Source organism: Westerdykella ornata (assembly GCF_010094085.1).
Source record: "Westerdykella ornata strain CBS 379.55 unplaced genomic scaffold EI97scaffold_13, whole genome shotgun sequence".
Classification (NCBI taxonomy): domain Eukaryota; kingdom Fungi; phylum Ascomycota; class Dothideomycetes; order Pleosporales; family Sporormiaceae; genus Westerdykella; species Westerdykella ornata.
The window spans coordinates 69,761-81,896 of NW_022986863.1; the positions used below are offsets into that span (position 1 = coordinate 69,761).

The 12,136-nt window shown below is 52.3% G+C and overlaps 2 protein-coding genes across 2 annotated transcripts; one reads left to right on the top strand and one right to left on the bottom strand.

Annotated features, from left to right (window-relative positions):
- Window positions 1-482: 482 nt before the first annotated feature.
- Window positions 483-1,126, bottom strand: EI97DRAFT_64236 (uncharacterized protein). The gene has a single exon (XM_033802982.1). The coding sequence runs from the start codon at window positions 1,032-1,034 to the stop codon at window positions 570-572; it is 465 nt and encodes a 154-aa protein (XP_033653103.1). The 5' UTR covers window positions 1,035-1,126; the 3' UTR covers window positions 483-569.
- A 1,198-nt stretch (window positions 1,127-2,324) lies between these two features.
- EI97DRAFT_64269 (calcium-translocating P-type ATPase) lies at window positions 2,325-7,017 on the top strand. Its single transcript, XM_033802983.1, has one exon. It carries the CDS (start codon window positions 2,558-2,560, stop codon window positions 6,809-6,811), a length of 4,254 nt encoding a protein of 1,417 aa, XP_033653104.1. The 5' UTR covers window positions 2,325-2,557; the 3' UTR covers window positions 6,812-7,017.
- The last annotated feature ends 5,119 nt before the right edge of the window (window positions 7,018-12,136 follow it).

Sequence of the window (12,136 nt, forward strand, 5' to 3'; positions counted from 1 at the left end):
GACTCGAAGTAAGGATGTCGTCGTGGGGGCCGGTTACGAGCTGTTTAGGAAGGCGAGGCGGCAGAGGGCAGCCCTACCTAGGATACGCTATGGGATGGGAAGTGCGAGTGTGGGGATGGGATTTGTGTTTACGAGGATTGGGGTTTCGGGGAGCGAAAATAACTAACAGTATCCGTACGGTTGCCTCTGTTGACTGCTCCTCTTCTACAAGTAGTTGCATTCTGCCATGGGTAAATCTCCCATGGAGCTTGGGGACCGAAGCGTAAGAATAAATCCCCTAGGCAATTTGGTGGTTCGACAATAGGATAGATATTCTGCGGTTTTGCCATGTATGAAACAGGGCCTGGCACTGAGTGGTTGATGAATGGTATGGATAGTCGCCTGGTAAGGCGCATGCTCAGCGTCGGCTGCGGATGATTCGTCAATGATATCCCAGCATTCTACCTACGCAGGTAACTGGGAGTTATTATTGGTGCTGCGCCAGTTACATACTCCTGTGTAGTCGATACCCAGAGCTACAAGCTCTAGTAGAGATATGTTATTAGGAGGCGTGACTGAATTTTCCATATCTATTCCACCTCAAAAGGTCGGTGTTCTCGTCCGCGGGGATCTCGGGTTGACCCCCGCTCCTTCTCTCCAACGCACCTGTGACGTATTCCTTGGCTGCATACTGTACGAGAACCTCCAGGCCGTCGGGAGTTGCGTCGATGACGTGGACGAATCCGGCTAGAGGGAAAGGGAAACAGCCTTGAGGGTGCAGAGCAGGTCAATTGGAATGCTGGACTGTGGGATTTCTCATCTCTGCCACTTGGTGCTGTAGTCGGCAGCATCATCTGCACGTTTGCAGATCTCGGGAAGCTGGGAGGTGTGCTGGTTAAGCGGGATCCGAAGACTGCAGCCCGTACTCGTAAAGTAGTCGCACCTTCGTATACTATGATGCGATCTGTACGAGGTATTCTGTAGACCGAGGGGAGGTGCCGATGTCGGGAGACATGGCATTTCTCCACTGTGGTTGCACTCATGTGGCTGGACATTGGGTGTAGCTAGATATGGTGATGTATGGCGTACCAGTACTGATGGAGCGATATAACAACCAACACCAAGACGTCCGAACGAGTATTGCCGATATTCACAACTCATGGTGTTGTAGTCTTGGATTCCCTATGCCAAGCCGCCGCCGACGCAATGGCAATAATGCAAGGGTGAAGCATTCAGGGCCATGACAGATATCTACTGTGTACTGTGTACAAGTACTGTAGTGGCTAAACGACTTCACGTGCGATACTCGTCGCGCGCGGCTCGGCATCCTCATCTTGAATCACAAGTGCCACCAAAGGCAAGAAAACGGGCCGTCATGTCGGCGGCAAAGACAGCGAGTTCTCAGCAACCCCGACGAGATCTCAGTGGTTTCGGTGGTGGTACGCCTCGAGTGCGCTCCGGCTTGGCCTCATCTCGTTGGCCGCCCTGGGCGAAGGACGGGCGGGCCATTCTGTTGCCGGGCCGGCGAGATGCAAAGAAGCCAACAGGGTGAAGCAAAACGGCCAGCGGCCACGTTTGAGGTCATGGATGACGCGAAACCGAGGCGTCTCGAGGGTAAAAGCTGCGAAGTCCTGAAGCAGAAGCTCATGAGGGAGAGAGATGAGTACTGTATTGCTGCCGGCGAATAAATTGGCCTGCGATCAATTGGACGTCGTGCGCCAAGCATTCAAAGTCGGCTAGTACCCCAACGGCTTAGCGCCTTTTGAGTGCCAAGAAAGCGCCCAGAGCACTGCCTCGATGCTGATCCTCCTGGGACTGTCTGGCCCTCTCCCATTTTCGGGGAAAACAAGATCCCCCAGGGGACCTCACTTCTCATATTTGCTGTCGACCCTCGATTGCACCCTTTTGACGCCTCCAGATCTCGACTTCCACTCCCCCATCGCGATTGCGACCCATCTGGTTCGCATCCTTCGGCGGCTTTTCACTTTGGCGTCGCATTCGGCCGATCATGCCCAGCGGCCTGCACTGCCACTCCACGACCTCCGCGACACCGTCATACTGCGTAAATTGACTTCTCCCTTTTCCACGCGCCCGCGTGCCGGCCAATACTAGACTGTCTCCACGAGTCTCTGTCTCCGGCCCATCGACACGGCATAGGTGAGGTACCCGTGACGACTCAATTCCATGGGGGAAGAATGGAATAGAGCTGGCCTTCTTGCACCGCCTCCTTCACTCTGCTTGCCGTCCACGGCTGGCTCCTTCTCAACTCTTGCCGTTTGCGTTTGCTGACGACTGAGTTTGCTCTAGCCGCCTGGTTCTGTTGCCTCCCCCCGGTCCCCCTGGAAACAAATCCAAATTCCTAGCTCCATCGACAATCGACTCCGCCTCCTCACTCGCCCCCCCGCGGCCACTCTTTCGGTGCCCTTACAAGTATCATTCCGCATCCTAGCCCATGTCTGGTTACTGGTAGGACACCGGCGAGGCGCCTCATCAGCACGTCTCTCAACGCGCCTCCATCCCCAGGCACAGCCTCAACCCCCTTACGTAGACCGGTGCCGAACCGCCTCCAGGCTTCCCTATGGCCGATCCCAATAAAGACGACGGCACACGGGGTGCACCCTCTGATGCTCCTGCACGAAGGCAGCGCGCCCCCACCATCACAATCGACACATCTGCCGTCAATCAAAACACCCAGGATATGGGAGACTCGGTGCCCCTGAGGGACAATGAGTCTACACCTCAACAGCACCACCGCGACGACCACGCAGATGTATCACCACAGACAATCCAACCGCCGACGGAGCTACGGGCGACGGCATCCTTCGACAGCAAGGAGAGTCGGCCAACCTCCCCTCACAATGTCTCTTCACCAACCGCCCAAGTGGGCAACCCTCACAATTTCCTCTCGGTTCCGGGAGCACCACGATCAAGAGGCAACTCCCTCGACTCGACTCCGGAGAATGCCGAAAGCACATCTAGCGCCACCTACATGGCCTCTTCTCAAGGCGAGACCCTGCGAGGAGAAGCGAGCACTCACGACATCCTGAACGACAAGGACGCATTGAAGCCCGATCCTGGCACAGAGGAGGATTTCGAGAGGGAGAACAACAAATTTGCTTTTACACCCGGTCACCTAGGCAAGATGGTGAACCCGAAAAGCTTGGCCGCCTTCTACGCTCTGGGAGGCCTCGATGGCCTGGAAGCTGGTCTTCGCACCGACAGAAATGCCGGCTTGAGCGTTGATGAACAGCACCTGGACGGCACCATATCATTCGATGAGGCGACCACGCATAGACGATCCCACGGACCTTCCAAGTCGAACCCAGACATGGGCGTGAGCCACGCCGCCACCGAACCCATCCATCACGGGGACAATTCATTCTCAGATCGCAAGCGCATCTTCAGCGACAATCGCTTGCCGGTCCGAAAACCCAAGAGCATCTTCCAGCTCGCCTGGATAGCGTACAACGACAAGGTCCTTATCCTGCTTACCGCCGCCGCCATCATCTCGCTTGCGCTTGGTCTGTACCAGACGTTTGGCGCTCAACACGATCCCGAAGACGGTGCCAAGGTCGAGTGGGTGGAAGGAGTGGCCATCACCGTAGCCATCATCATTGTAGTCGTTGTTGGCGCTCTCAACGACTGGCAAAAGGAGCGCCAGTTTGTCAAGCTGAATCGGAAAAAGGAGGATCGCAGTGTCAAGGTCATACGGTCAGGCAAGACTCGCGAAATATCCGTCTATGATGTCTTGGTTGGCGACGTTGTCCACCTGGAGCCCGGAGACATGGTGCCTGTTGATGGCGTCCTCATCCAGGGCCACGGAGTCAAATGCGACGAATCCTCTGCTACTGGCGAATCGGATTTGATGAAGAAGATGCCTGCCGATGAGGCGTTCCGCGCCATTGAAAACCACCAGAACCTGAAAAAGGTGGATCCCTTCATCATGTCAGGCGCAAAGGTTTCCGAAGGCGTGGGGACATTCCTCGTTACCGCCACCGGTGTAAACTCGTTTTATGGGAAGACAATGATGTCTCTGCGCGAAGACAACGAAGTCACGCCTCTACAGTCCAAGCTGAATGTCCTTGCAGAGTACATTGCAAAGCTGGGTGGCGCTTCCGCCTTGCTCCTCTTCGTTGTGCTTTTCATTGAATTCTTGGTCGGTCTGAGGAATAGCGACGCGAGTGCAGCCGACAAGGGCCAGAAGTTCCTCGATATCCTCATCGTAGCCATCACCGTGGTGGTCGTTGCTGTTCCGGAAGGCCTGCCTCTGGCAGTGACGCTGGCGCTGGCTTTCGCTACCACTCGCATGTTGAAGGACAACAACCTGGTGCGATTGCTACGATCTTGCGAGACCATGGGGAATGCTACGACAATCTGTTCGGACAAGACAGGAACCCTCACGACGAACAAAATGACGGTCGTGGCTGGCACTCTAGGAACTGCTCTGCGCTTCGGAGACCGTAAACTCAATGAAAGGACGCCGGCCGAGCCTGTCGACGATGGTGCTAAGGGCAAACAACCAGACTCGCCAGTGGATAGTTATGACGATGTCTCCCCTTCTGAATTCGTCTCCACTCTTAGCAAGGACGTCAAGGAGGTGCTACGGAGGTCCATTGTTCTCAACACCACCGCCTTTGAGGGCGAGCAGGGCGGCCCCGACCCATTTATTGGCTCAAAGACCGAGACTGCGCTTCTCGGCTTTGCTCGGGACCATCTTGGTATGGGCTCACTTAGCACCGAGCGGTCCAACGCGAATATTGTCCAGATTGTGCCCTTCGATTCCTCGATCAAGTGCTCGGCTGTTGTAGAGAGGCTAGGTGACGGTCGATATAGGCTTTACGTGAAGGGAGCGTCTGAAATCCTCCTTCGGAAATGCGAACGTATCGTCTCCGATCCGACCAAGGAGCTGGCTGACATACCCCTCTCCAAGGACCATCGGGACACGCTCGAAACAGTCATCACCACCTATGCCTCTCGCTCTCTTCGAACCATTGGTCTCGTGTACCGTGATTTTGAGAGCTGGCCACCGAAGGAAGCCCGGAAGGCCGAGGATGACCCGTCACAAGCCGTCTTCGAAGACGTATTCAGGAACATGACATCCCTAGCCATTGTCGGCATCCAGGATCCCCTCCGTGAGGGTGTTCGGCAGGCCGTGAAGGATTGCCAAAATGCTGGAGTGTTTGTTCGCATGGTTACGGGCGATAACGTCATGACCGCCAAGGCTATCTCCGAAGATTGCGGTATTCTGGTTCCTGGGGGCCTTGTTTTGGAAGGACCTGCCTTCAGAAAACTGTCGAAGCGGGAAATGGATGCCGTCATTCCCAAGCTCTGCGTGCTCGCTCGTTCCAGTCCGGAGGACAAGCGCAGGCTCGTCAAACGCCTCAAGGAGCTTGGCGAGACTGTGGCCGTTACGGGAGACGGTACCAACGATGCGCCTGCCCTCAAAACCGCAGACGTAGGTTTCTCCATGGGCATCGCCGGAACAGAAGTTGCAAAGGAGGCGTCCGCCATCATTCTCATGGACGACAACTTCGCTTCCATCGTCAAGGCTCTCCTCTGGGGCCGAGCAGTCAACGATGCTGTCAAGAAGTTCCTCCAGTTCCAGATCACCGTCAACATCACCGCCGTCATCCTCACCTTTGTCACCGCAGTTAGCAGTGGCGACCAGTCGTCTGTGCTCAAGGCTGTGCAACTGCTCTGGGTGAACCTTATCATGGACACATTTGCTGCCTTGGCGCTTGCCACGGACCCTCCTACGAGGAGTTTACTGGACAGGAAACCGGAGCCCAAATCGGCACCACTGATTACGCTCAGGATGTGGAAGATGATCATCGGACAGTCCATCTATCAGCTAGTAGTCACTTTCATCATCTTCTATGCCGGAGAGGACATCCTCTCCTATCACTCGGAGCGCGAGAGGGCCATGATGCCAACGTTTGTGTTCAACACATTCGTCTGGATGCAAATCTTCAACGCTCTCAACAATCGCCGTCTGGACAACCGTTTCAACATCTTCGAAGGAATCACGCACAACCTCTTCTTCGCCATCATCTTCCTGATCATGGTTGGTGGACAAACCATGATTGTCTTCGTTGGTGGCTCCGCATTCTCCGTCACCCGGATCAATGGCCCATTGTGGGGCTACTCCATAGCACTGGGAGCCCTGTCCCTTGTGGTTGGTGCTATCATCCGTCTCATTCCCGATGAACTGGTCGCACGTTGCATTCCCGAATTCATGAAGAGGAAGCGTACTCCGGAATTGGTGGTCTCCGACGACTTCCAATGGAACCAAGGCCTCCTTGAGGTTCGTGAGGAACTCGCCTTCATCAAGAAGGTGCGCGGCGGGCGTCTTAGCAACCTCAAGTTCAAGGTGCAGCATCCTCGCGAGATATTCTCCAGGTCCCGGTCCAGCTATTCGCTCCCCGGTACACCGAGTAACGGCGCGGCTGATGGAGAGGGAGTCTCGGCGCCCCCAACTCCCGATTCCAGGAGCAGACGCCGTGGACGCTCCCGATCCAACTCGGCCTTCGGCCCAGCTACCGTGATGGCTGGCATCGTGGCTGGCAGCGTCGCGGGCTGGTCACCGATTGATCCGGGAGGCGAGGACAATCAGTCTTTAAAGTTTGCCCGCACCGGCAAACGCTCCGACCTGGAAGCCCAAGAGGGTATCGAAGTGCATCCCGCGACCAAGTCGTCCGACCCGATCCTTGCGCCCGATCCATCAGAATACCGTGGACCCCCAAGCCAGAACCCGGAAACGACTCCGGATTTCGCGGTCGGTCCATTTGCGGGAGACTCGTCGGCGAAGTCGGAAGGAAAGTCGTCCGCGTAGTCGGCATCTGTTGGCCCCGCCCCCAAATAGATGTACATTTCCTTCGGTCTTTTTTTTTCTTCCTTCCTGTACAGTATCATATTCGTATACTTTTCCATTCCTAGCGGCCTGCACCATTGCATTTACTTGGCGCATTGGGCGTTGGAAAAGAAACAGGGTGGCTTTTCTGTGGGTTGCCGGTTGCCGGTTACTGGCCTTTGGCTCTCTCGGCTTGACCAGGGTGAATGGGGGTGTTTTTGAGCTCTTTCGTTAATGTTGCGGGGAAGACTACTACTATTATATCCCCCGGGGGAAAGGTGTCGATGTCATAATTCCCCCCCTTCCTATTACTGGTTTTTTGCTGTGGGATGAGAGGTGTGAAGGTGTGGAGGTGTGTGATTTGGACCTGGCCTGCCCGCTCGCTTTGTATTAATTAGACTCTGGACTGGACGACTGGTTGATGGGAGTGGTCTTGTCCGTTTCCTTTCTGTCTGTCTGGTTTGGTTTGGTTTGACGCTGGCGGATGGCGGAGGAGGGGTTTCTTATGTATGTTGATGGTTGGCTTTTCTTGGGTGGGTGGGTGGTGGTTCGGTGGGTGGTGGTTCGGTGGTGAGCGGGCGATGGGTTGGGTAGGTGTGGTAGTGGTGTGGTAGAAGTAGAAGTAGTGGTAGAAGTAGTAGTGGGTAGACCTGCGGGAAAAGAGTCATTGAAATTTCTTTTTGCCTCTTGTTGTTGATTTGATTTGCTGGTGATGTGTAGAGAGGGGGGTGTTTTTGTGTTTGTTGTTAGTGCCTCTGTTAGGGGAAGGAGGAGAGAGGGGGGTAAGGGGGAGGGGGAGGGAAATGGAGTGGAGTGAGGTTTCTGTCAGCTAGCTTCTTTGGTCAGAAGGGGATCGATGGTTAATGGGGGTTGTGGAAGTGGGAGTGGCAGTGGGAGTGGGAGTGGCAGTGGTAGTGGCAGTGGGAGTGGTAGTGCAGCAGTTGGGGAGACTGGAGGAATAGGATGAGGGACGGTTAGAGGAGGAATGGGATAAGGGACAGTTAGGTGAGGGACTGGGGGGTTCGATTTCCTTTGGTACGGAGTAAGTACTTCATCGTCTTGTTTCTCACGTCTGTTGAACACAGTAGATAGGGCTTTTAGTAGTAGTAATGCGGTGTGGGTAAAAGATAGTGATGGTTATCTTCTTCCTTCATCGCTGTCTATCATTGTCATCATCGTCGTCGTCGTCGTCGTCGTCGTGCCTACCACTATTCGCCCCTGGCGACTTTTTTGTCCTACAGAAGCATATACGTATGTACAGGAAGAGAGAAGTGGGAGAGAGACGAACGGCAGAGTAAGGGTGATTATTATTATTATTATTATTATAATTATTATCGTCGTTATTATCTCTTTTCCGAGAGAAGGTCGGAGACTGGACTCGCATCGAGCGAGCGGGCGGGCGAGCGGTACCGCATCATTTCCGCTGCTGGTAAATTTTTCTATCTATCCTCATTTCTGGAGAAGTAAAGTGTATGCGCCTAGGAAATTGACGTACTTGGTCTTTGGGTTCTTGCGTGCCGGATATGAACTGTTGGCGCCAGGCTTCCGTTTTGCGGTCTTGAGTACGGAGTAGATCATCTATATATAGATCCGGCTCCATTTTGGTCTGGAAGGCTCGACACAGAGGGAGTGAGCGAGCGATACTGCATCGTTTCCATGGCTGGTAAATTTCCTTTCTATATTGGAGGCGTAAAGCACGGGCTGCGTAGGTATCATCTTTGGTGGGACTGTTTAGCCTCTCGCACATCGAACGGATCTTCTTGTATTTTCAGTCCTTTTAGGAAGATGAGGATGTTGTGGAGGAAAGGAAAGGAAAGGAAGGAGATGGGGAGGGTTAGGAGGGAGGTTTATATAGCAGTAGAAAGGGAGGGGAGGAGAGGGGGGAGGATGAGAAGGATGTGATGAAGGATGGGGAAAGCGGAGGAAGGGGTGGCAACATGAGAGCGGTTAGGAAGAGTTTCGAGAATATGGGCGAGAAGTTTTGGAAATGCGTGAATGATCGCTTTTGAGGTTTGTAGGGGGCAGGTAGGTAATTAGCATCATTATCATCATCTGGCCATGGTTATTATCATCATCTTCATCATCGTTATCGTTATTATCATCACCCTTCCTCCCTCCGCAATTCGAGCCACGCAGCATCTTCACGGGCATCCACCACATCTATCTACCCGGCCAACGTAGCCATCCTCAAATCTATCGTGCGAGCGAATCCACGCAGGTCTCCATACGCCTCTGCGATCTTTTCTGTGGAGCGCACATTCCGTTGCAGCCAATGTTTTTTAGGTTTATAGAAAAGGAGAGTGGTGTACGGAGAAGAAGGGGTAGGAAGCGGGGAGGGGGAGTTTATATAGAGCAAAGCAAAGAGAAGGCAAGGGGGAGGGAGAGAAGGAGGAGGATGGTTACTATAAGAGCAGTTAGACGGAGTTTTGAAAACATAGGCGAGACTCTATTTTTTAGAAGTCTATGAATAATCGCTTTCGATAGTTGGAGAGGGTAGGGAAGTGGACAAACAGAATCGCTATATTATAATCATCTTCACTATCATCTTCACTCTCCCTTCCTCTGCAAATCAAACTCCGACACGTCTTCATCCGCTGCATCTATCCCCTTCATCCAGCCAGCCTAGGCATTCTCAAATCTATCGCGCGAGCGAGTCCATGCAGGTCTCTATAACTTCTTTCTATTCGAATATCTTTTCTTGTAGCACATGCTGTGGTGCAGTGGACCATTTTAGGTTTATAGGAAAGCAGGTGGTGTACGAAGAGAAGCTGAGGGGATAGAGGAGAGGAGGAATTTATATAGAGCAAAGCAAAGAGAAGGCAAGGGAAGTGAAGGGAAAAGACGGTAGGAGATTGAGTGCTGTAGGAGCGAAGTGGACATAGTGCGGTTTAGCAAAGTTTGGAACATGGCGGTGAAGTAGCGTAGGGTAGGTGTTTTTGGAAATAGGTAGAATGGGAGTGCACATGGATTTCATAATCACTGTTATCGTCATTATCATCATCGTCACTCCGAGCGACTAGTCTCCAAACCAGTAGAGATGTAGATTTACATCATTCATCCGAGAGACGTTTTTGACTCTACGTCTCAAGCACGCAATCTATGTATATAGCATCCCGAAATTTCTTTCTGCGCGCAGACATATTATCAGGGCTTGGGAGTATTTTAATCTAAGGGAAAGGAGAGTTGTGTAAGAAGAAGAGAAGTGGAGAAGAGCAAGAGGAAGGGGAGGGGTTTATATACTCCAATCCGTTTCAGAGCCTGCAAGATATTCATCTGTAATTAATGATTACCACCCTTATTATAAGCATAACCCTCGTGTTTGCCTCGAAATCGCGCAGTGCTTCATGTATATCTAGTGCCTCCTCTCTCGTTCAGCGCGGGCGATCGCACATGCCATGGAGTCAACGGATATTTCTCAATCACACTATGTTGCCCACAGAAAATGTCAAAAACGTGGAAGCAGAAGAGGGTTAGAAAGGCTAGTAGTCTTGATTATATAAACACGTAGTTGCATATAGAGAAAGGGTAAGCCAAGGCGAGTGAACACAGACATCGATGTAGGTTTCGAGAGTAGGTGTGACATTCTGAACTTAAAGGCTCTGAATCGAACTCCTAAGGAATGCGGAAAGTAGCCAACTGAATTAATACTATTATTATTATCAGCATCATTCTCATCCGCATCACCGTCATAACATGCTTGGATCGGAGAGGTGCTACATGCACACGTCGGAAATCAGGTCCTTTACTGTGTAGTCTGCGGCACCTACTTAGGTGCGACTCTTTACGCGGGCCTTCTTTTACTTCGCACACATTTGGCGCATGCAATTGTCTTTTTTGTCTTTTGATTTAGAAGGGAAATCGGGAAGGATATAGAGACAAGGAGAGAGGGAACAAGGCGTAGAGTAAGACTTATATATTAGAAGACTTGAGAGAAGGAAAATGTGAATAATAGGAACAAGAAGAGAAATAAATTATGGTAGTCTTAGGGGCCGGGACACGAGACATAACCTAAATCAACGTCGCATGAGCGCAGGTTCTTGCGTAGAAAAAAGATCGACGACATCCCTTGCGTTTTTATATTGCAAGACAGTGATAATCATCATAATGCTTATTTTGTATGTTCTTCGAGTTATTCAAGCAGCGTCCGTACATTCCCATGTGGTAACTTTCGGTGATTCTACGGCACACACATAGAGGGTGTGAAAGGCGTCTTAGTTTAAGAGATAATTGAGTGAGGTGAAGAAAAAGACGAGGAGGAAAGCCGACGGGTTTATATAGACACGAGAAAATATTACGCAAGCGTTTGCTTCTATGTGATGCGGGGAGACAGGTAAAGCGCTGCCGTGCACATGCAACAATTTGGAATGACTTCAAAAGCGGTTACCATCACCATTACGCTCAGTCTCAGTTCATGGCCGTGTCATAAACAGAACTACTTTGCATCCATAACATCTATTTTGATTTCCCACGATTCGAACGCACCCAGGCAGCAAAACTGCGATCATGCCGAACTCCATGGGATTTGAGTTGAGCGGCTTTTCGGTTCAGCGAGCTCATGAAGCAAGGAGTTCAATGTTCAACTCGAATAAAAGAGACGAGTGCATGGCGTCCGAGGCCGAGAAGAATGGGGAGTATATTCTAAATAATGCGACGAATGGGTGAGGTAACGGGGAAACGGTGAAGGGTTCATGGGGTATCTAAGTCTTCGGGACACAATTTGGAACAATGATAGACTCAAAGAGGATCTCATTGAACAGGTGAAAAGCAATCACACCATCATGGTTACCTACTGTGTATGCATCAGAAGGCACACAACGTACGCGTCCATCGAACAGTGCTTTGAGTTGGCCCGTCGATGATCTTGGTTGAGAAGCGAGATTGTATACGTGGGAGGAAAGTCTCCACGGCGGGCGTTTGCGTTGCCCGCCAAGCCCTGGTCAGCGTTGGCCGCTTTCCCTTATCGACCCCCTCAAGCACTGGCCGCCCGTATTGTAAACCCGCTTATGTCATGTACCATTTCTGGGCACCACCTCGTCCATTATTACTGATGATCTTAGTGATGATGGAGCTAGCACCAGCTCTCCCCCTCCAACACCCACACCTCAGTCATCCGATGCTGGAGCTGACCATCCATGCCCTCTCTTCCTTCATCCGATATGGCGGCGTTCCACCCCTGGAACCACCCGCTCACTCTGGCGTCCGGAAGCCTGCAAAGACGAGCCGTGTCCAGATGTGCCTGTGTACTTCCTGGCACTGTGGTCACCCATCCTGCGGCGGCACAGCGTGCTCTCTGCTGGGCGGCCTTTT